This window comes from Simochromis diagramma, unplaced genomic scaffold (assembly GCF_900408965.1).
Source record: "Simochromis diagramma unplaced genomic scaffold, fSimDia1.1 OVJJ01000680.1, whole genome shotgun sequence".
NCBI lineage: Eukaryota > Metazoa > Chordata > Actinopteri > Cichliformes > Cichlidae > Simochromis > Simochromis diagramma.
Genome location: NW_024387470.1, coordinates 1,502,986 through 1,527,920, shown reverse-complemented (window position 1 = coordinate 1,527,920; position 24,935 = coordinate 1,502,986). Strand labels below are relative to the sequence as shown.

Genomic DNA, 24,935 nt, shown 5'->3' with positions numbered 1-24,935 from the left:
TAGGATAGATATGATGGAATGGGCTGCTGTTTATATAGAGCTTAACTGATCTTACTGACCACTCAAAGCATTTTACTCTTAAAGCTGTATTTACACATATATCCTTACAGCACTTTATTCTATGCATTTACCTACCTTTGGATCCACACCTGGTCAGTTTAAAATGAGTTTAAAAATCTGGCATGCGTGTCTTTGGACTATGAGAGGAAGCAGGAATACTAGGAGGAAATCCATGCAGTCACAGGAAAAATATGAAAAACTTTGGGGAATAATACTGAAAGAGCTTTAAAACATAAGAACAACATAAGAACTTGAACTGAAAAAGTTGACAAAGTAAAGAGGATGATCCCGTCTATCCTGTACTGACTCCTGATTTATCCTGGGGTCTTACATTTCTACAACTAACACATTATCCCGCTGTATGGAGTCACGCTGCGAAGCCACAGAGGCAGCCGCTAAGGTTCTCTGCTACCAAGGATCCAATCTCCTCTGGGGTCAGAGTACAGAGGGTTTCCATGGCTGGTCCAATAACACCATGCTTGGTTGAGTGCGGCCCACGCTGGGCCAGCGGTATAGTCACAAGTCCACAGGACGTGAGGTAGGATGAGTAAACCACAGGGATCTGACTGGATTTATTCTCCTACCAGCATCTTTTTTTGGTCAACAGTAAACCTATTGTACAGTTTCAATGCGTTATAAGCAGCAATGTGACAAAAAGAGACAGGAAATAAAGACAGGTAGAGAGAGGATGGTGCTAATAGATAGAGTCTGACAATGACTTTTTTATTTCGTCTTATTTTTTTCCAATTCTTTGTAAAACAGCAGGGAAAAAAATCAACCACAACAGTAAATGTATCGAGGGCCTTCAAGCAGAAAATTATGAACACTTTGTGAATAGTTTTTGTGCACACTTCCTCATGTACAACTTATCTCAGAAGTTAGTTGAGCATACGTGAAAAGAAGCGGATAAACCAATTAATTGTAAAGATGTGCTATGTAGAGAATGCGGATTCTTTTGAATAGATTCGTTTAAGATACAATGCTGAAGGCTGTTCCTTTGAGAGTATCGTTCTACTCAAAAAATTAACTGGAGTACGCAGCTGGAAAAATTAAACGGCTCCCATTCATTGTTATGATGTGAAATTAAGTTTTAGTGCATTGACAGTGAAATGAGACATTGGGCTGGCGCTAATTCATCTAGTTATAGCGTGACAAACATATCTTTACATGAGAGAATATTTGATAGCATAAAAAAGAAGGGTCATGAGAAGACTGTAAAATGTTGCCTTTGAAGAAATTGCTTTGAAAAGTCGTTTCTTTAAGGTGTCAAATCCTGAAATACCTACACAAAGTGTCAGGAGAAACTTTGTTATTTCTCAGTTCCACAACAATTTAGACAATGGTTTGTAGGAAACTGTCAGACTTTAGCTAACTTCTGTCTTCACCTTCACCTGTTCTGCTGCTGTTTGCTTTTACTTTATATAAATATTGGTGGCTTCCTGCTGGCTTCCATAAAAGACAGTTAATCAGATTTTACCTTCATCTGGTAGTTAGTAATATTCAGGTAATACACACATTATTTTGGACTTGATCTCTTTTATTATTATTATTATCATAGTTAGACACTGCAGAGGAAAGTGTAAAGGACTGTCTGGGGGAGGGGTTGGATAGGTTTTTACCTGAATGTATGCTTTACTTCAGCTGCACAGTTTCCCAGAAAATTAGAGCGACTTAAATTTTGTGTAAAAAGGATCTGTAAAAGGTATCATTAGAAGTCACGGTTCCTATTTTGCAATAGTCATATGCATGCCTCTCAAATTGCTTCTTTATTTTGAATCTTCCACATAACATAATAAAGTGAGGCAACAGTAATCCCTGAGTTAACGTAGGTTTTGCACTTTTCTTTTTAAAAAATTTTTTAAATCTAGAAAAAGTGCAAGCGAGAAATACAACATTTTTTTCATCAGTCACCCTCACAAGACAAATCATTTTCCTATAGTCCTTCATTTGAATTTAAAGTTAAGTCTTTTTTCAGATATGCACATTGTCAGGAAAATCAATTCCCATAATAAGACCTTGAATTCCATCAAATAAGAAACAAGCCTTTCTTCTCAGTATTGGGCACAGTTACCATATACCATGAGGTCCAGTGGAGGAATTTATCATTACTGTGTGAAGCCTGATGGTATGTGTGCTTTTAAAATTAATGACAGAAGCACTCTGACTTTTAGTCCATCTAAAATTTTCATTAAATTTCATTATTCAGCTGTCTCTGTGGCTCTGAATTAATAAACTCCAGGTATCATTCCATGAATTCATATTACATTTGAGACGGATGGACTCAGGTATGCAGCATTTTTTCCCCTTTTACAATATCCTAAAAACATACAATTAAAAGTAAGTAAGTTCAAAGCACTTTCTTCAATGTGCAGCTTTGGTTCTTGCTTTGAAAATAGAACAGATAGAGCTGCTGCCTAGTAAGACGATCTCTCTTATAAAGAAAGACAGGCACATGGTCAGGGGCTATTTTTGTGAATGCAGAAATCAGTGGTTCAAACATATATCAGTTAGCTGGGAAAATATCTCTTTTTACTGACACTGTATCTGCATAAAACCCAAATATCTCTTAATGGCAGTGTTGTTAACTATTTTCATCTATACAACCTGATTTCCAAAGTACTCTATATGAAGGACAAATGGACAATACTCCTTTTTAATTTGTGACAGTATACTGAAATAACATCACAGTGCTGTACAGATGCCGACAAAGTAGCAATTAACTGAAACCACTTAAATTTAGGAGGTGATAAGCAACTGCAGGAGAAGGGAAATTATTTTCCAAAGCGAACATTTAGGCTCAGCAAATCCTTCCTAGATAAAACAGTGTAACTGGCAAGAGTCAGACTCATGAATACAGATTTATCTCCCACGAAAGAGTTTCTGACAGACATGTAGGGCATCTCTGCTTTTTTGTCATGTTTCTTGTTTTTATTTCCTTACATAAAACATCTGTATTGTTAGAAACTTTCACATATCCTGTGTTTGAATCCAGAAATCTAAAAGTATCCCCAGTTAATGTGGAGAATTTGCATTGTGTTCCATTTGACTCTGAAGAGCAGATTCCCGCTGTGTTTAGGGTCCACATTTGTTTACCCTATATGATGGTACTGAGGTTAAAGCTCCCTCTGGCTCTATAGACAGGCAGAGCTTGAAGGCAGTGTGAACACCTGTTAATAGCACAGCCGCCGACAGTTTTTCTTCAACAAACTCTTTAAGAGATTTTACATTACAACACGCCAAAGAAGAAAGCATCAATATCAAGCCACCTCTCTCAGGCTCTGAACCTTCCACCTTAAACTCACAGCAGACATGGATGTAAAGTTTGAGCACGTCAGCATATCAATGTACAGATAAGAAAGAAGCAGATGCTTTTGAAAAAAGAAAGGAGCTTCCATTTCCGCGGAAAAAGAAGGAAGGAAAACTAGGCTTGGGGTGGATTTGGGCAGTCAAGTCAATGTTCCCATCTGGTAAGAAGTGTACTCACGGAACACTTGTCAACACTTCAGGTGAGAAAAGTCATTAACTGCATTCAAAGATAGTCTTTTATCTGTTCCCCCTGGAAGTAAACTCTGTGGTCCTGCTTTCCTGAATGAATGGATTCCTGCCAGATCTTTATTTCTCTTTGCTTTTTCCATCTTGTTTCTCTTCGCTTTGTCTTCTTTTCAAAACTAAATTAAAATGCAGATATATCAATAGTTATTTACGGGACATTGCAAAAAATGATCATGGGTTGGAAAAGATTACATCTAGTGTATCTTTTTGTCAAAAAATTAGTGAGTTTTTAATATTTTCCACTTTAATTTAGAAACAGAATGCAACTGCATATGGTTTACCTGGAGTGGAAAAATGCTTGCTCCACATAGTGTTGATTCTATTGTTTGGTCCTTGTTAATGTTTTCTCAAAACATATCGGTTTTTAATCATGTGCCTGATCAATGGATTGCCAATGTGCTCTTGCAGCTCTTTCTCTGTGTCAGAGGGTACGCATGAGAAGAGATAGTTTTAGACAACGAAATTCCATGTGGGGAGTCCTTTTTGGAAAAATAAAACATAACGGACCTCAGCTAGTTTTTGGAGACTCAAAAACAAATTTGTTGGGGGTGGCCAAGAATTCTGCCTCCACAGCATGCAGAATGTTTCCATTCCACATGCTGGGAGGATCACTTTGTCCACCCTCTTTTTAAAAGTTAGGAAAACAACAAAAGATCAACTCATTGCTATGCTTTAAATAACACTAATAAATGCTGGTATGCAAAATAAAACATAAATCCCATGCAAAGCAATGCTAACGTACTATCATAGGGATGCCTGAATAATGTCTCCATTACACACTTGCATGGAGAGGAAAAATAAAACACAAACAGTAAGTAACGTCTAATATTTCAGAGCTACCCACTAAGTTTCTAATTATTTATCATACAATATTCTGAATTCATATCAAGCTGATTAACACAAATAATACCCAGCAAATTATTACTCATCTCAACCATCTTACACTTAAACAGAGGCAGTGAAAATATCTTTGTCTTTATTGCAGTGCCGTATTAATGCAGGTACAGGTACTCCATTTTATGTATGTCTCCATTTGTTGGTCTGCGTTGGAATAATTTCCTTTGGTTGCCTGTGAATTCTCATATGCAGAATTGAGTAGAATATGAATGATAACTTATACCCCTAGTCAGTTTGCCATAGAAAACCCATACGGGGGCCCCAAAGGGCAAAACTGTTGTTGGCCATGTGTGAGCAAACCTACTTGGGGCCCACATGGGATAAGGATAAGGCCCACACATCCCCACAGATGACCGTCAGTTACCCATTGTGGGCCCACACAGGTGTCTTCGCTGACACATTATTTATAATACTGCGATTACACCATAGAAGATTTTTACAATCAAAGAATCAAAAGATCAGTAAAAGGAACTGAAACTGCATCTACACTAATATACTGCAAAAGAACTCAGGAAGTTAAAGTTCAATTCAATTCAATTTCTATTCAGTATCATTTATGTAGCACCTAATCACAACAACAGTCATCTCAGGGTGCTTTATATTGTAAGGTAAAGATACTATAATAATCAGTGTTGGTCAAGTTACTTGAAAAAAGTAATCAGTAACTAATTACTGATTACTTCCCCAAAAAAGTAATCCCATTACTTTACTGATTACTTATTTTCAAAAGTAATTAATTACTTAGTTACTTAGTTACTTTTTAAAAACACGATTTACAACCTGAAGAGGTGATAAAGCGATAGATCTTTCAGCCCAGTTCTACTTTTTCTACATAATCCATCATACAAAATGTAATCAAATGGAAAAGTCTCTTTTTTTTTTACTTGTTTTATCAGTTTTAATCTTTTAACTTTATGCATCAAGCAAAAATTTAATTATATGCAACATTCTCTGACTTGAATAAATTAGTTTAACATTTAAACCTATTTTCTGCACATTCCAGCACATGAAATAAAATATTTTTTGTGTTTACACTCACTCTTTCAAATAGATGCAAGTAAAACACAGCAGAAAATAAATAAAGTCAAAGACTCAGCGGTCCTGTTGCTCTATTTTCACCTGTAAAGCAGGACTGCGGTAGGCGGAGGTTTACCCTGGTGCAGGTGTGCCGCGGTCAGTTGAAGAATCCGCGAGTTTCTCTGTGAGTTTCCCATTATGTCATAGCGCACTCGGTGCTTGCTTGGAAGTTTAGGGGTTTTTTACGCTGTAAAAAGAAGTTTTCTTCCCACGCACGATGGACACTACTGTTTTTGTCACTTTTTATGGAATCAAACTCAAAGTAAGGTCAGTACTTCCACGCTTTAAACGCTGCACGCTCATACTCTCTCCCACAATCGATATGTGATCCATTGTTGATCTGCACACAGCTGTTGTCACTAACGGTGCACTCGCTTACGTCATTGTCATGAGACATTCTCGCAAAAAATCACGGTTTTAGTAACGCAGTAACGCAGTGTTCCTACGGGAAAGTAACGGTAATCTAATTACTGTTTTTGCAATAGTAATCCCTTACTTTACTCGTTACTTGAAAAAAGTAATCAGATTACAGTAACGCGTTACTGCCCATCTCTGATAATAATAGATAGAAAACCCCAACAATCAGATGATCCCTCATGAACAAGCACTTGGAAATAGTGAGAACGAATTACCCATCAATCAAAACTTCCTTTTAAAAGGAAGAAATGTTTGGCAGAACCAGGCTCAGGGAGGGGCAGCTATGTGCTCCAACCAGCTGGGGTGATGGGAGGAAGACAAGACAAAAGAAACACTGTTTTAAGCCTAATCTTAAAAGTAGAGAGGGTGTCTATCTCCCAGTTCCAAACTGGGAGCTGTTTCCACAGAAGAAGGTCCTGAAACCTAAAGGCTCTGTCTCACATTCTACTTTTAAATATCCTAGAAGTTATCAGGCCACAATCTATTTTATAAGACAAACTCATTTGACAGTATTTGAGTTCGGTACCCCACTGGGGCCCATCTGCGCCCTACATTTAAGCCATTTTACCCTAGTGGGGCTCAATGGGCCCAAAGAGCACATGTTTGCTGGGAAGGTTATGGAAAGCAATTTGAGACTGCATCATTGTAAAGATTTTTGCAGCAGTTTTCAACACACAGTGTGCCGTTCCCTTTCTTTTTGGTACATTGCTATTTTAATGTAATATTTTAGGTAATAGTCAAAAACTCAATGCTGTAACTTTAACTACTCATAAACACTCACAATAATATTTATTCAGAAACAGGGTACATTTTTAGTTAGTTTGTTAGTTAGTTTTAGAATGTTAGTTTTAAAAATGATCTCTCTGAGGTAGTGAGGCATGGGGTCCCTCAGGGCTCTATACTTGGACCCTTGCTGTTTTCTATGTATCTGCTGCCTCTTGGTGTTCTTTTAAGTTCTTTTAATGTAACCTTTCATTGTAACTCTGATGATCTGCAGCTTTATGTTCCTCTAACCATTGGAAATTGTGCTGAAGTCTCTAAACTAGAATCTTGTCTATCTGCAATTAGGGGCTGGTTATCAGATAATTTCTTGCTCCTAAATACTGATAAGACAGAGTTGATGGTCATTGGACCACAAAAATTTCAGCACTTGTCCCAAAATGTCATCTTGAAAATTGATGACCATGTCATAAATTGCAGGGACAAGGTAAAAAACTTGGGCATGTGGTTCGACATGGTGCTGAGAAGCTGCATAAAAGACATCGATACACTGTAAAAAAAAAAATTGTAATATAAAAGTATTTTACAGTTTTGTACTGTTCTTCTAGGATATCATTAAATTCACATATATAGACTGTGATTTTACATTTCAAATGTAAATTAACGTAAAATCCCTATAAATGTAATAAAACATAATTTTCTTGTTTTTTTAAATGTATTTGTCTGTACATATGCATATTTAGATTGTTAAAATACATTCACAAATGTATCATAATTTCACAAATATTTGTCTGTTATTTGAAAGATTGAACTGTTAAACTCAAATGTAATGCTATTGAAAAATATATAAAATGATTCGTATAAACTTTTTTCACATCAAATCATTATTATTATTGCTGCTATTTAGGGCGATTGTGGCTCAAGAGTTGGGAGTTCGCCTTGTCGTCAGAAGGTTGTCGGTTCGAGCCCCGGCTTGGACACTCTCGGTCGTTGTGTCCTTGGGCGAGACACTTCACCTACTGGTGATGGCCAGAGGGGAATTATGAAGTAGAATTGTAAAGTGCTTTGAGGGTCTCATAAAGCGCTGTATGCAATCCATTGTTATTTAAACCAACTGTTAACTGTATATTTCTGTACATTTAAGTATTATTATTCATATTGCCGCATTCATTGACCTTGTTTATAGGTAATTTCATTGTTTAATCACATTAAATTGTTCCTAATTTAATGTTTAAAAGCACTTGAAAAAGGCAAAATCCCATGTAAAATTAGGGCAACAAACTGTATTGTCATTACTGAAAATAACCGTATTTTCATGGAAAAGTTATTTTCTGTTATTTTATGGTATTATTTTGGCGCTCCAGCTGCCGGAATATTACTAGCTTTTTAGGATTTTTTTTTTTTTTTTACGGTGTAAGATTAAAAGGGATTTTGTTTGGCATCGCTGGTTAAGCAGGCAACAATATGTCAAATCAGGGGCTCTCTGTCCTGTCCTACATCCCACCCTCCCAAAAAAAGCTAAATAAAAAAAATCTTAAAAAACGAAGAAGAAAATCTGCTGTTGCTAAACCCTTCTGGCTTTAGCATCCCAACTGTAGTTTAGTTGTCTTTAAGAGGCAAATTGACTGCCAAGGCAATTTCTTTTTCAAATAAAATTCATTTTTGAATTTTGAATAGTTTTGACTTTTTGTCTAAATATGTATGTAGGCCGTGCAGTGCATCAAAGCAAAATGATTCAGGATGGCAAGTTTCTTTGTATCTTTTTCCAAATAATGTACAATATGTCAGTAGGCAATGGCAATATAACAACCTGGAAACATTTCTCTGTGACATTCAGGTGCTCAGAAAATATACACTGCTTAACCAGTTACATGTTCAGCAACTTCTTTTCACTGTGGATGAATCCTCAGAAATCACCTCTGTCTGATTACAATAAAAAGAAAAAAAAACAGCCATATTTAATAAGATGTCACAAAGAAAATTATAAATAATTGTCCACTGTAATATTTTCAATATAAAAACTTGGAAAACAGACAATTACAAGTGCCACTTTTCAGCTTAAATCTGTTAATTCCCATATAAGAATAAAGCCTGTTGAAATGGCTCATGCATGTTCCTGAGAGTGGGACAACCACGAAGGCAGCCGAGACAAATGTAACTAATTGTGATATATAACCTCAAATTGGGGGCAGGAAAGTGTCTAAATAATGGCAGCTAATTTGGCTTGTATTGTGCTTTCTTGATGGGCTTAAATTGAATGAGTCAGGATCCATTCTGGCGTAATGTGAAAGCTGGAGCACTGGTTCACACCGGAGACATTCAAGGTCGAGCTACTCCGAATGAAGGGGTGACGGGGGAGTGAAGAGATTTAAAGAAAAGCAGCTGAGTCAATGGAGGACCGCGGAGCAGATTTGGCACGGCGTACATGTAACCTTGAATTATTGTTTTTTGTCTCTCTCTCATGCATTGAAAGCTTTTCTACAAGCCCTTCTCAAAAATATATCCTTTTTTGTCACCAACATTAATGGCACAATCAGCCTGAAAAAATTGCAGTCACAAATTATTCATTGTAATCCTCCATTTAAGGACCCTAATGCCTCTAATTGGGCTTTTATGACTTACAAACTCTATCTTCCGCTCCCTTTTTTACATTTTTTTTCCCCTTCTGGCGTTTGTTTTTCTTCCTTCCCGCCTTGCTGCAGAGTGACATTGAGCCTCTCCCTGTTGGGGTGCTCTCTTGTCTCACTCCAGTGCACATTTTCGCTGTCCCCTCTCCTCCTCCCCCAGACAATGAGCTTTTGACTGAATACATTATCCGAGCTGTTGTTCTGTTTGTTGTTGTTTTAGCATCCAAGAAAAGAGATGAATTATTAATGATGACAGACAAAAAAGAGAAAAAAAAAGAGGAAAAAATCTATTATTTTTAGGATTGCTGCTGAGTGCTGCGGCTCCATCAAGAGGCCTGTGAATAAGACCGTAAATGCTGATAAACCTGATCAATTATTGCAAGAATTTTTGTTTATATTAAATACATGCAGGATGCATAACTAGAAAACAAACATTGTCACTGCTTTGTTCTCACCATGTAATCAACAATTAAAAAGGATTAAAACTTTAATCTTTAATATTCAAGATCTTATTAAATGTATTTGCATGTTGCTTTTCCATGTTATAGGTCTTCTTCTTGGATCAAAATACAGCTTTCCATATCACATGCTGCTTGTAATTTTTTTGGAATCCCAAATTTAATTTAAATGTGTGGAAAAACAGATATGTTGAAAGCTCAGTTTCAGATAGGTAGCCTTGTGGTCTGGCAGCTTGACCTGTTGCTATCTTATTGATCCATCAGTAAACTGAGCTAATAACTTGAAAGACAGACATGGAGCAAAGCAACCCTGATCACCCGGTCATTTAAGAAGCTTTAGGCTATAGTCTGCAGTTGTCAACTAGTGGAATAATGTTAACTGTGCAACCTTGTCAGACTCCTTTAAAGTTACTGTAGGTTACCTAATACAGGCTGTTGCTAAGATAGTCTCAATGCATGCATGGATGGACAAGCATTGCTGGGAACATGTGATTATGTATTAACTTGTTCCTTATAATCTAAACATCTACCAGATCACTGGCCACCCATCTGAATTGGGGTTGGGTTTTTTTTAACCACATGCTACTGTAAATCAGCAAAAGATCAGAAACTGGGAGATCCATTTTATTTATTAAAAGCTCTGGGTGTTCCAAACTGAGGAAATTCTGTTAAAACAGGAAGTTTACCAAACCTTTCCTCTTTTTCGAAGTGGATCGCCATTGATCTGATGGATGTTAACAGGTAAAGTTTCACTCATATTAATTACATGAGTTTCTTTTGAATTTAAGTTTCGATGTTAGCCTCAAACCTGACTGTAAAGACCTCATTTTTTTCCAGATCGCATGGTGATGTAGAGGACATAATACTAAATCCTACATGTGGGTGTAATAAGTCTGCCGAAGGCACAACTATAAAAATCAATTTCCTCACATAATAGTCTCAATACTCTGCTGTAAAATATGTTATACAGAATCTGCTTTTACTTCTCAGAAGTGTATCGATAGGTTCAGAGTACTTAAAAAAAATGTAATATCCCTTTCCTCAAAAATATGGCAGGGTCCCTCCATACATGAGCTATTTCACTGAGATGCATGTTAAAATGAAACACTTTTTAGGTCATGATTTCTACTTATTAAAAATAAAATGAGCAGAATTCTACAAAGTTAGGTAAAAAAAAAAAAAAAAAAAAATAATAATAATAATAATAATAATAATGAGATTCATAATGGAGATAGTTTCCAGCAGTTTGAGTTGTTTTATTCTGTCAAAGTGAAAATCAAATATCCATCAACTTCACCAATCATCTGTGACTCTCCTGGGTTTACGTCTCAATACAACCATCAAAGTCAGCGTGTTCCTCGGATCCATCTTAATGGTACTAATCTGAATCAGGGATTACTGTGCCCCCTTTTGGTTGTGAATAAGCACTGCATGGGCATTACAAGCCTCACAGCACATTCTCAGTGAGCTCACGGCTAAGAGGTGTGATTATTAGACTGATTAGAATGAAGGATGCACTACACTGGTGATCATCAGGAGGAGGAAATGCATTGTTTTTGCATTTGTTTCACTAAGTAGAATCAGGGGCCAAGGGGCTTGTGTTTTGATCAAAGAAACAGCCACCGGTGACATATTATCTGCTGTGATTGTGTCAGTTTGTCACCGCGCTGAATCAGACATGTGGACCATTCATCACAGAAGAAAGCTGCATTTTTTCTCCCTCTCTCAGGTCTCAGCGATAAGAGGTGAATGAAGAAAAATGACGGCGAGATGGAGCTTGTCCACTATCTATCACAAAGCAATAGAGGCCGACCACTGTATGTTGAGCCGTCAAACGCTGCTTCTGCTTTTGCTTCTAGTTTGTTTTATAGAGAGCTGTCAAGCATCATTAATCAAATTGGTTTGACTTTGTGGTTTGTGTCAAAAATTGTTGCTGTGTCCTACAAGCAACAGTGGATCATGATTTTAAAAAGGCATCAGCTCAAGTAGAAAATTTCAGATATTTGATTGATTTTAATACCACTGAGCTCCGTTTCAGACATCTATTTTTCTCCCTCTCGTTTGTATTTATAGCGTTGCTTTTACTGTAAGTCCTTCTTCCCTCAAACGGGGGGGGGGGGGGGGGGACAGCCTGCCTGTTTGGAGTTTACAGGATCAAAGAAGAGGTAAATATCATTTCCATAACATTTGAACCAGTTAACCACCAGCACAATACAGAGAAACACTACTGTAAGCGCCTGACAATGCCAATGAGGCAGGAACTCTGTGATTTGCCGCTCCGCCAAAGAGGAGGGAAGCGAGCGAAAACATGGAGGAGGTGAGAGGTCAACTGCGCTCTCCCTGCATCATTTTCCAAGCAGCCCCTCAAGCACTGGTGATGTTTTAGGCAAGTGTACCTCACTTTGGGGGGAGGCCTGATGGATGCCGTTCCCAAGGTGAATGGAAAGAATAGCATTAAGCTGCACCACACTGCCTGGGGAGAGCTCCACTGCTTTGGGTGATTCATCTATTGATTATTTCTACCAAAGCATGGAGGTGCCATGTAAACACACATATATTAGTAGTCTACAATGCACATGTGCACCCCTTACACACATCCAGACGCAGCGGATCCAGCAAAGCAAGCCTCGGGCCTTCTCACTGTTTTATAATCAGATTCCGACTTTTACCAGCTCGTGGGCATCTTTAAACCACGAGGCAGATACATCAGATGGAGAACTAAATAGAGATGAATGAAGAGATGAAGGAATAAATAAATGATAAATAGCATTACCTCGATTTGTGTGGGCCAGCTATTATGTTATTGATTCCAGCTGGAGTTTTTTAGTTGTACTCACAGCGCAGTATGTGGGCCAAGTCAGATGTTTACACTTATTTTGTGTTGTATAAAAATGGCAGAATTTAAATTTTTCTCAGTGGAGTGCTAAATGCATTCAGGGCGTACAATACATCTTCAACTAAAGCAGAATTCATCAACTTACAGGATTTAATGCAAATGTAAGTGTATTTAAAGATGCTCCAATCAGGGGACATTCATGCTTTATGAAACTGAACACTTTTTTTTTGAATAACTGAAATCAACTTGATTTATAAAGCACCAATTCACCTCATCAGTTGCCTCAAGCCATTTTATATTGTAAGGCAAAGACCATGAAATATTAGAAAGAACCCCCAACAATCACACGACAGCCACATAAGCCAGTCCAGGTGACCAGAGGACATCATGCCACTAATTAAAACCCATGTCAGAGCCCGTCTTTGTGAATCCTGGAGCTTTTTGTGTTATTTCTTAGTTTTTAAAACCTGTTTTGTTTATTGGATCTTTTTTTTCTGGCATCAGAGGCATTTTTTCTTAAAAAAAAAAAAGTGGTGAGAAATGCCAGGAAAATTAACAGATTTCTGTCTGATAATTGAAATTCTCTTCTGTTATTAAAACCAGTTTTACTCCCCACTAGATGTGATGCTGCTGCTGGTGCAGAACAGCTTTCAAAATCCTGATCATACATGATACATTTTGGATTTTTATGAACCTACTCTAACTGCCCATTTTCTCTTTATTAAAAAAAAATCATTTATTTTTCATCATTGTATAATTTTTTCAGTATTTTTTATAACTTATTTTTATAATTTAAATATATATTTTTTATAATTCAGGAAGATCTTGGTGGAAAGAGCTGCAATACAACTGTAAGCAGTTTAGTGGCCTTCATATTGACATCAACATGATCACTGAAATCAAACATCAAAGACTTTTTTCATTTTTTTAATTATGAATTTTGTGTGTTGCGTAAGTGATTAAGAGAGAGATTTTCCTTTGATTTTGAGGTTGTAGGGTGGAGTCTTGCCGTGTAGGTTCCTTTGTTGTCCATCAGTGTTCTGTACATGCACTCACTTTTCCTTGTTTGTTCAGGTGTGTTTAACTAAACCGATCCAGAGAGTGATCTTGCATTCATCCCAAAGGCCCCTCATTAATGTGTTTGAACCTGTGTGTGCTCATGTGACTGAAGTGTCCTCCAGGATTTCACTCACCTCGTCTCCAGAGACAATAATCAGTAAAACCTCTTTGCGTCTGTTTCCTCTCTGTCGTTCACCTGTGCTAATAACATCACGGTTGTATGCTTGATCAGAAATGACATGTAGTATTTTTGTTATACCACGTTATAAATCCAGCTTCGTTGTGTCTGAATAATGACGAATATTAGTGCTCTGGTTGAAATTCAACCTTTCCCTGCTTGGAAAAGGATAATGCCAGAGTTGTCACTTACATTGGATATCATTGCTTTGGGCAGGAGAAAGAGCTTCTCTCCAGCATGTGTGTTTCTTTTCCTGCAGACTTTTTTTTTTTGGTAAACGTTAGACATGGCTCTTTCCCTTAGGGGCGGTAATGGCATTCTCCATGACAACGGCAGCGTGACATGGCTGTGCCCTTGAGGGCCAGGCATCTCCTCTGGGAGGAGCGCCGCAGAAACACGACAGGGTCAATGGTCACCTCCCATCATCCACCAGCAACCCATGCTCCTCTCTCTCTCGCTTCTCAGGTGGAGCAAGGAATGTTAGAGAAAGAGAGATAAAGAGAGGGAGACACAGAGAGAGAGAGAGAGACGAAGAGAAAGAAAGTCTTCAAGTGAGCCCACTCAGTCCAGGCCTGGCAAACAAGAAGCTTTAGCCACAGGCGGTTCTGGCTAGGTCTTGCATAGCTCCTTGCTGTTCCTTTAAGGCCAGGGCTGGATCAATACATATAGTAGTGCAGATTCTTTTGGCACCCAAGTATAGCTATGCAGTATTGCCCCAAGGTATGGGTCCATTAAAGACATAACTGTGTGTGCATGTGAGCAAAGTGGACTGAGTTTATTCAGGAAGGTGCTGAAATGCTTGGCATAAAACCCATGCTTCCACTAAAGATATTCTTTTTTTCCCCTTTTCTTTTTTCTGGAAATGCAAGAAATTATCTCATCTCTAATAAATATTACATGTATTTCTTACTCACGGCATGTCCCTGAATGGGTATGGATTTTTGAACAGCAATAGCCTACAGGAAAATAACTCTGACACTAAAAAAAACAAAACAAAACAAAAAACCCCAACTGAGTATTAGAATAATGTTCCATATAATTTCAGTTAAATATATAAAATGCTTTTTGTCTATTTTGTCTTTGGAAGCAGCGATTTTATAAAAAAAAAAAAAAAAAAATCTCAAAAAGAGATTGTGTCAAACTTGTGCATTTTAAAAGCTAAGCTCTTCTGCCACCTGGTGACTAAAATCCAGACCAGAATATGAGACAGCTCTTTTTTTTACAGTATTATTGATATCTGGAAGCATACAAACAGGCATCCTGAAAGAGAAAATAAATTTCAAACATACAGAAAATAAGCCTATAATTGCAATTACAGACAAAAAAAAAAAAAAAAAAAAAAAAGAAGCTCTCGCATAGAGTTGTGTTTGTGTTGGCACATGCTGAATGAAAATGGTTAAAAAACAAACAAAAAAAAAAAAAAAAAAAAAAAAAAACCCCACACAGGACATTTTCACTCATGTCCTATGAATTTGGCCTTCTTCATAACAGAAAATGTTTATGCTCAACATGTATATAAATCATTTTTGTAACAAAAATCAGACATTTGACAGTGAGCACAAACCTTAAAAAGAAAAGAATAAAAACTAATGATGTTCTTAGAAATTAATCAGTCTGGTGTCCACAGTCAGGCCCAACTGTGAACCAGGACTTTCATTCAAACATCTGAGAGGAAGCAGGTCAGGCACCTGTAGAAGAATAAGAGAAATGTTTCTAAGTCACAGGGCCTCTAGCAAGCAGACATGCAGTGGAAGACAGTCAAACAGACGTGAATATAATTATTAGTGAGTTCTAAAGTAAGTCATCACAGTAAAGAGACTTAACTAAACTACCAGTCGAGTACAGAACTCACCATACTGATATGTGGACCGAGGTGGTGATGGAAGCAAACCATGTGCACCACTGGAAAGTTGAGGACCTTTACTGCATTGAGATCTCTGGACAGCTATTGCTACTGCCTGAGCAAATCTGGAAGGGGCTGCACTCTTCTTTTCCAGACTGTTCTGTTCAGGCCTAGGTGAAGTAGGCTCGTCTTGAAGGGTCTCCCTGAATACATTAATTTGCCCATTCAGGGCAACTGTAGGGCTTGATATTTGGGAGGACAGCAAAGAGGGGGATGTAGTATCCTCTCTTTCATTCTCCATTATCGCTATGTCTTCATTGAAAAAGACAGGTGGAGGAGGTGGAGGGAAACTGCCCTCCTCCTTCTCCTCTTCTTCTTGCACCACTTCCTCCTCAGCTTTCGTCTCATCGGCGCACGTGTCTGCGCTGGAATTATCGACAAATTCCTTCTGAGGTTCTGAGTGGATGTGATCTTCAGTATTAACCTCTCCATAACTGCACCCTGAAATCACCTCTGATGAGACCTCATAGCCCACTTCTTCCCTCTCCTTTTCAGAGGTGTCCCTAGCCTCCGACAGAGGTGGACTGGGTAAGTTCTGATCAGTTAAATCATGCAAAAGTGGAGGAGAAGCCAGGTTGTCAGGAAGCTGAATCTGCTGAGAGGAGGTATCCGGACTGGGTGCAGGGTCTTCACTCCCTGATGTGTCTGGTGAATATCGTTTCTCATCAGTATCTGCTTGATTATTCCCAACCTCATGAGACGTTTTGCTCTCTGGGGTATCTTTAGGTGATATACAGCACTGGTCTGGAAGATCTCCGGTAAGATCTTGTGTTTTCTTCAGAGGGATAACTTTAAATGTGGTCATCCCCCTCTTCTCAGCTGGATACTCCCATTCACTCTCAGTTGGAAGGTTAGATTTGAAAGCGGATTCAACATCTGTGCAGAAAACTTCCCTATTCGGACACCTTGGGGTCATGGGGGTAAAGGAGGAGCCATTTTGAAATTTGGGGAAAGTGGCAGAGTTCTTCAAACGTCTGACCAGTGTTTCTCTAGAAACAGAAGACATCAGGACTTTGGCAAGGTTGCAGCGGGCGCTGGAGAAGTCTTTGCCTCGTAACATAGGCAGATAGGGATCAGCCACTTCGTGGAGATGAGCCAGTGATTGCTGTAAGGAGGATGATCCTGACTTTGGCTGTAAAGGGCGTGCCAGTGAAGATGGTGATCTGTTTACACACTCTGACTCATCACTTTCTTTTAGTTCCTCCAGAGTGTTCAGGGACTTGACAGTTTCTAAAGAAACAGGAAAGACTTAGCAACAGTTTTCATCTTAATTATTCATTTTTAAAAGGTCTTGGACCCAAAAATCTGTGTGCAGATACTTCAAAATTATTAAAAACCCTTACTTTTTTGTACACACATAGGAATAACTTTAAATGAAGAAATTGACTATAAATGGTTAATATTGTGGCACTCAACAGTTGGTATCAGTTCAGGAGAATAATGGTCTTTATCTGGAAGCAGATAAAGCAAGGACTGAGCAAACCAAACAAGAAGGCCTTTGGTAAACTCCAAGCTTTGTCTGAACATCCTTAGAAGAACCTAAAGATGGAGCTTCAAGGATGCTTTCCATCCTTGATTTGAATAACCTCGTCAAAGTCTTGTAGAAACTTACCTAAGAGGAGACCGAATTAAAGATCTAAATAATCTCATAGAGTAAAGATTTCAATTCTTGAGTTCTTCAGTTTTGCATTTAGGCTTTTTCAATGTAGATTGATGGGGAAAGAATGCTACATTATTAATTTGTGTGCAAAAAGTAAAGAGGATTTAAATTATTTCGGAGGCAACGGTATATCATTAAGATGTAGGCTTACATAGTATACAGAAATATACATTAAAATATTGATATGATTATCAATCATTTTAATAATAAGATAATCTAGAAAAGTGTGCACATAAAACTGTTACATTTATCTTAAGATGTATTGTCTAAATGAGTAAGCAGAAGAATCAACTTCAAGGACTCTAACATTATACTTTAAAACACATAACTATATTATTTAGCAAAGAAAGAACTAAAGATGCAAGATTTTAAAAAGTCACTTTGGAATCAACAGAATTAATAATTCATTTTAACCAAATGCTCTTCTTGGTGGCTTCTTTATCATTTAAAAGGCACAATAACTAACTCTAGTCTAACCCATTAATAGGAAATCACACACAAATTAGAAAAAGCAAAGTACAGAATTATCAGAGAAATATGGATCAGTAGTATAAGCAGACAGCTGAACAGCACAAATGTACAGCTTATAAATGTAGAAGGTGTGAATACAGTGCCCGCCATAATCTTTGGGACAAAAAACACAATTTGTTGTTTTTCCTTTGTGCTGTGCACCATCACAGTGGATTGTAAGGTGTAGATATGACAAATGAGGTAAACATAACATCTGAAACTGAAGCCTAAGTTTTGAATGTGTAATTTATAGATTTTCATTGTAATTTTAATCTCATTTTAAATATGAGATGTGAGGAAGACTGTCATTAGGATAAAAAATCCAAATAAACCTATCAGAGAAAAAGCAGAAACTCTACAAGTGGCTAAATCAATATTCTGGTGTTAAAAAGAATGAATGCACTGACCAGTTCAAAGGAAAACTAAAGTACGCAACAACAATAACCCAAAGCAACCCAAGAGTTCCTAAAAATAAAGGCAAATCTTTCGATGGCCAAGTCAGTCACCAGATCTGAACCCAAAACAGCATTCCTTTCCATGATTAAACATCAAACTCAATACGGCAGCAACTGAAGGTGGCTGCAGTGAAGGTCTTTATATCTCAATTTATGTTAGATTCTCCCATTAGCTAACATTAACCTCTGAAAATGTCTAATTCTTTTTATAAAACCAACATTTGTGTCTTTGTCTCAAATGTTATAGAGGGCACTGTGTGTCCATATAAGCCCCCAAAAAGATCTACAAAAGCCACTAAGACCGGAAGGAGGAAGAAGACGCCAACGCAGGAAGAAGATGGAGAGGAGCAATAGGGTGATGGAAGGAGGAGAGCAAAAAGTGACAGGGGTGGTGGCAGCACCAGCACCAGCAGCAGCAGCCCTCAATTACCTCCTTGGGATGGCACAGAGTCTGTAAGCAGGGAGGAGACAAAGCTTCAGTCTAATAGCTTCCTAACTAACATCCAAGATGTTTAGAACCACCTCATACTGAAGAGACTCCGTTAAATGTTCTGCCACGGATGCAAAAATCCTGTTATGTTAAAGATCAGATTGTAGTGGATCATGTTTACGCAAGCGTAGGAGATCAGGAGTGTGTTTAATGTCCATCTACCTTTGGCTGGGAGTTGTTTTTTCAGCATCACATTGACACTAGCTCAGCAGTGTGGCATGTGTTGTGGTTTAAAGAAAACGAAGGAGTGAACCAAGACAATGAGGCTGCTGTTCACAATTAAACTGTTATTTAGATCACCGAAAGAAAGCTTTTTTAAAAAAAGTGATCAATTTACTTATTCTCACTTAGTTATTATTAGCAGTTTTTAACTAAAAATGAAATCAAGAGCCAAATCTGTAGCAGATCATTAAAAAGAAAGCATGTCCACAGAGAACCTGGACCCAGGCAGGGGACACATTTCAGACAGTAATACAGGGGAATGAAAGCTTGAAGCTGAGGACAGACTGGAGCCAATATGTCTTATGAACAAGGCCCTGGGTCATTTCACACAGGGTTCAACTGTATGGACCGATAAATGCTATGTTTTTTTTGTCAGATTTAACTGCCAAATCTCCCATTTGAAGGCATTTTCTTTGATAATTTCATCTTAATTTCATTTCTTTCTTGAACCCATCTGAGGTTTTGAGGATTCATCTCTGTTTAAACACATTTGATTTCCAATTTGACAGCATTTCAGTAAAAATGACCTTTTACTGAAATACTGCAAAAGGGCAATTTTACAGGGATTACTTCACAAGCATAGTTTACTTGTTTACTTGCAGACAGTCACCACTAGGTAGCAACATAAACAGCTTGCCCTATAGAGATGAAGCAATGAGACTGACAATAATTTGTCAGTTTAAAGTGAAAGACTGGCTCCATTATCTCAATTAATGCCTGGAATCTTTTTTTTTTTTTTTTTTTCCCCCCAGCGCCACCATTTTGCATTCATGATTTTACCTTTAGTATCTGTCAGCAGCTCCTGGAGTGTGTTTGCACAGGGAGGTGGTGGGGCCCTCCTCTTGGTACTTCTTAAGGTAGATCCTTCAGAGCTCTACAGAGACACAATGGTATCATTGGCATATGTCCCAAGTATTTCCATTTATATAGTGGTTCCTTTATTCTTTCAAAGTTTGACCAGTATTCTCATTTTTACAAAAAGATTTTTCAGGATGTTCTGGTCGTGTTCCATTTTCATCCCTGCCACCAACTAACCTGTGCTCCTCCTAAATTGCAGGTGCTGAAGTTACTGACACTCTGAGAAACAGCAACTGGTGGCGGGGGGGCTTGCCTCTTCTTGGGCTTTTCTATAGGCAAGGTGTTGGAAGATGAAATGCTCTCCGAATTCATACGGAGTACCGCTTGTTTCCTGGGTCCTGGAGAAGCAGGAGCACTTACTGCGCCCTGCTACACGTGAAATGTAAATGCTGGTCATCAGTAAAAGTTGATCAATAAAGAATAAAGCAAACATCGTTCTCCTCACAGACTGACAATATACCATTTCGTGTTTCTTCTTCCTTCTTCTAAATAAGCTGAAGAATCCTTTCTTCTCCTTCCATTTCTTCTCCTTTTTTGGCAGGTCTAGGGAATGAAAAGGATCTGATTGGTAAGTGATATGCAGTATAAACCCTGAATGGCGAGCCACTATATGAAATTGTTTGGGTTGGTTACCTTGCAGTGGAAGTGAGATGACTTCTGCTGGTGTGACAGTTGTTACAGACAGAAAACAAAGTTGCCAAAACAGATGAATTAGGTTAATATTTACACAGGAGCAGGTGTATTGCAGGAATAAAAGATATGTGACTACGACTACTAAGACAGCAAGGTTTTGTGAGACATGGCATCATGGGAAGATGTTTTTTTAAGAAATAAACAACTTATCTATGGATCCCATAACATATACAACATGTTGCATTTGGCTTCTTCTTCCAAAGGTTACAGTGCAAATTGATGGTACTGAATTACTCACTAAATACTTTATTAGGAACACCACATTACTGCAGGGTCAGGCCAACTCTTTTGGTTCCAAACAGGCTCAGCTCTTGCCATCATGGATGCCACATGATGTTAGACAAACTTGCTTGTTGCTGATGACTGCACGTCATATCTCTGAGACAGTCAGGTGCACGTGGTCATGAAGCTTAACTACTGAATTCATATCAAGTGATCATGTTCATAAAACCAGTTTGATGGCTCTTGCTTTGTGCCATGTTGCATTTCCCAAACAGCAACCTTGGACTGTTGACACAAGCGGCTTGGCTCCAGGGATTTGTGCTGCTGACACCCAGTTATTAGCCACCATCTGCAGCCTCAACAGAAAAGGCCAAAGCCATGTTTTTCCCGTTTTTAAATTGTTCCATTTTGTTTAGACTTTGTTTACTGCAGACTTAGAGTTTTGTGCTTCACAGGAGTGAAACCTGGAATGGACTCATCCTGTTTAGACTGTTTGCTGAATCTGGCTTCTGTCATCAAACAGTTTCCGTCTGCTTCATGTTTTTTGCTTCTAAACATTTCCCATACACTCATGGGAAAAAAATCCACAGAAAGCAGCAGTGTTAATCTCCAGTGTTAAATTAACACTAGGGAGTGTCTATATGGGTCCACTCCTCCGAGTGTTAAATACAACACTGTTGAGTGTTAAATTAACACCTTTGACAGTGTTATATGTTTAAAAGTAACCTAGTCAGTTTTGAAGATTAACAAAGACTAACACTGAGCAGTGCTGATTTTCTAACACTGGAAAATAACTCAAAATGTTGACACTGTCAAAAGTGTTAATTTAACACTCAGTGTTGTATTCAACACTCAGAGGAGTGGACCCATATAGACACTCTCTAGTGTTAATTTAACACTGGAGATTTTGCTGTGTACTTAAGGCAGAACAAACAGTGATACCATACTCAAAGTAATTGACATCTAATTTCCCCCCACTTTCAGCCTTTAACTATTTATGTTAACATAAATGTTGTGTACCTGCTGCTGTGTTTATGCTGTACAGCTTTAACATTATTACCCAACAGGGGGACAACAGAAATTAGGTTTTCCTAACAAAATAACATACACAAGCCAGTGTGACATTACCTGAATTAAATCGTGGTAAAGAACATTCTAGGTTCTTTATTATTTGTCACATGCATAGTTATACAAGTATAACACACAGTGAAATGTAGCCTGACACGCTCCTCGACATGTGCAAAAATTGGGGGGGGGGGGTGTGTAGAGGAAGAACATACATACATATACATATATATATATATATATATATATATATATATATATATATATATATATACACACATATACACATATACATACATACACACACACATATAGTATATACACTGGGTAAATGTGCAGTAGTAGCAGCAAGCAGGTGAATTCTGTACATTAATATGAATAGATATCTGACTATTTTACATCACAGGTCTTTTAAATATTTAGAGGGACATAAGATCACAGGACTATCAGCTTTCACATCCTTCATACCTGTTTCTGCTGTCTTGGGCTGATGATGGTCAGTGAGGTCTTTACCCCCCGTGTCTTTGGCAAACACTTCCCTGAGTCCGTGGTCATTTAAGCTCTTAGTCAGGTCCAGCAGCTCTTTGGACTGAGAGTCTTTCAGTAATATGGTTGTTTCTACTTTAAACTCACACTTGTCACACACCAACGGCAGCAGCATCTGCAGCGGCAGTTTGGGATCGACTCGCACCACAGTCTTATGGGATTTATTGTAGTTGATCAACAGACGTATTGTTGCCTGCAATGAGAAACAACCGTTAACATATACTCATTGTGATGAAGCACGATGAAGCAACGTTTTACTTTACAACTTTCCCCCTCCTTTTTACCTCAGGCACGTATGGCCCCTTGAGCTTTTCCTCCATCCCTTTGGGCTTCAGCACAATCTTCTCAGCTTCTACCGAGCCAATAGTAGAGTTTGGTTTGAAACTTATGTTGCTCTTGTTGGGAGATAGAATATCAACAGTATAGTCTGAAGGATTCAGATGGTTACTTGCACAGAAAGTCACTATAAAGTCCATCAGTGGTTTACTGTGAAGATGAGAATTTAAGGATTATCTTAACATGTTTTGCACTTTGCAAAAATCATTGCTGTTGCAGCAGTTATTTATTTTTTTAAACTGTGATATGACCCACCTTCCATGCACTGTGACACTCTTCTCCAGCCCACCTGGCAGAACCACGCACAGCAAATGGTCTCTTTGCAGTGGACCCACCTCCTCGCTCATCTCTGTGAACCTCAGAGGAAGTCACGGGGACGCACAAGATCTGAAGTTGTTCCCAGTGTCAGACAAATGACCTGTAAGCCATTTACATTCCTAAATATGATTAAAACATGACCTCCCACAAACTAACAGAAACCAAATGGCCACCATACTTCACTATTTGGCAACAGCTAATTATCATCTTTAAATTATTCTTGCATTTTATGAATTTATGACTTATCAATAAAATATCATAAACTGTGACAATGGTCTTTACTGTTTGTTATTCAGTTTACTGACTGCCAGCGACATACTGGGAAATAAGTTTATCTTGTATGGTGACCTACGTTTATGAGTCAGTCCATGAAAAATTAACACTGTCTCTATTGTGACAGTGTTCATTTCCTGGTTGTATAGTATTTAGACTGTCATGTGGTTATTTCCTGTAACCCACTACTATGGACTTAAAGGGCCTGTAGATTGGACATTTTTCCATAGTATCACATTTACATGGCTTCATTATGTATACTAAAGTTGAAACCCCAGCTGTTTCTGAGGATGTCAGGTGGAACACTTTCTCAGATTCAACTGACCTCATATGGAATTACTCTATTGTCACATTTACTTTGTAGTATTTATACATCCAGTCACATGAACTTGTAAGACTGAAATTGCTCATTCAAAGGTGAAGAACTGAAAAAAAAAAAAGTTTGTGTGTTTGGGTTTTTTCCCCCCGCCATTCTTAGAATTACAAGGTAAAGAAACAGGAAACATGAAAGCAATGATAAAGCTCTCTAAGAATCTATTGGCCCACATACGAACCCCTTAAGTGAAATATGACGAAAAATACCGTAAATAAAAAGGAGAGAGCCTGAAACCTAAATTGCGATTACTGCCGTGATTCCCTGTTTTCCCACGTCTCAACCTCCGCCGTGAAATGAAGGTTGCCTATCTGGGTACATGTGAGGACACCTCACCTCCTTCATGGGATTCCATTACGCTCTGTCCTCACCTTTGACCTTGTGTTGTTCTCTGCCATTGCTTAGACGCAGTCTCTCAAATAGCTCGATTAAAAGCCAACGCCCCGATGTGTGTTTGAAAAAGAGCTGCTCAGCGGAGCGTGCTACAAAACAGCTGCATGTCTCCGCTCATCAACACGCGCGTGTCACAGGCCGCTGAAGCGCGCGCACAGACGCTGGTACACTGAACAGCCAAACTAAACCTGTAGTCCTTTACTATACCCGAACAAAGGGATACCGATATACACGCCGGATACCTGAATTATCAGTAACAATTAGAACGCTATTTTGTGTTCAGTTAGCCTAGTTATCTCGTTAAATTTAAACTATCTAAAGGAACAATTTATTCCACTATTAGCCTTCACCGAATAACCAACAGTTAAAAACTCGGTAGAAACTTATCCTACATGCACAACAAATTTGTGTGAATAAATACACAGTACATGATCCGCTCAGCCTGTCTGTCTTCAGCCATGTCGTTCAGGCAGTAATGCTGAGCACCAAATAAGCTTAGGCTACTCTGTTTCTTGAGTAAGAAGGATTAGTGCTTTTAAAAGGCTGCATCTGTACCCGCAGTCACATTCAAAGACACAGGAATGATTCATTGTATATGCACTCAGAACACTATTACACTCACCTGTGTCCAGACATTGGTCCCATTCTCTTTCAGGTTTGTCCTCTGTATTGTTAAGTGATGGGAGGAGAGAAGGAGAGGGGCAGGGGAATTCTCTCACTCTGTAATCCTTGTAGAG

The 24,935-nt window shown here is 38.3% G+C and overlaps 1 protein-coding gene across 10 annotated transcripts; it reads right to left on the bottom strand.

The window, feature by feature from the left end:
- Positions 1-13,983: 13,983 nt before the first annotated feature.
- On the bottom strand, positions 13,984-24,935 carry LOC120723473. Of its 10 annotated transcripts, XM_040014918.1 has the most exons (12): positions 24,821-24,935; positions 23,097-23,259; positions 22,954-22,991; positions 22,790-22,857; positions 22,428-22,698; positions 20,613-20,639; positions 20,440-20,522; positions 20,157-20,348; positions 19,902-19,995; positions 18,840-18,860; positions 15,734-17,014; positions 13,984-15,569 (listed from the first exon to the last, which is right to left on the bottom strand). In XM_040014918.1, the coding sequence occupies exons 2-12, from the start codon at positions 23,186-23,188 to the stop codon at positions 15,562-15,564; spliced, it is 2,175 nt and encodes a 724-aa protein (XP_039870852.1). In that variant the 5' UTR covers positions 23,189-23,259; positions 24,821-24,935; the 3' UTR covers positions 13,984-15,561. The 10 variants fall into 10 exon arrangements, with proteins under 10 accessions (XP_039870852.1, XP_039870844.1, XP_039870850.1 ...); XM_040014910.1 differs by having other exon boundaries at positions 22,790-22,991; XM_040014916.1 differs by having other exon boundaries at positions 20,157-20,345; positions 22,790-22,991.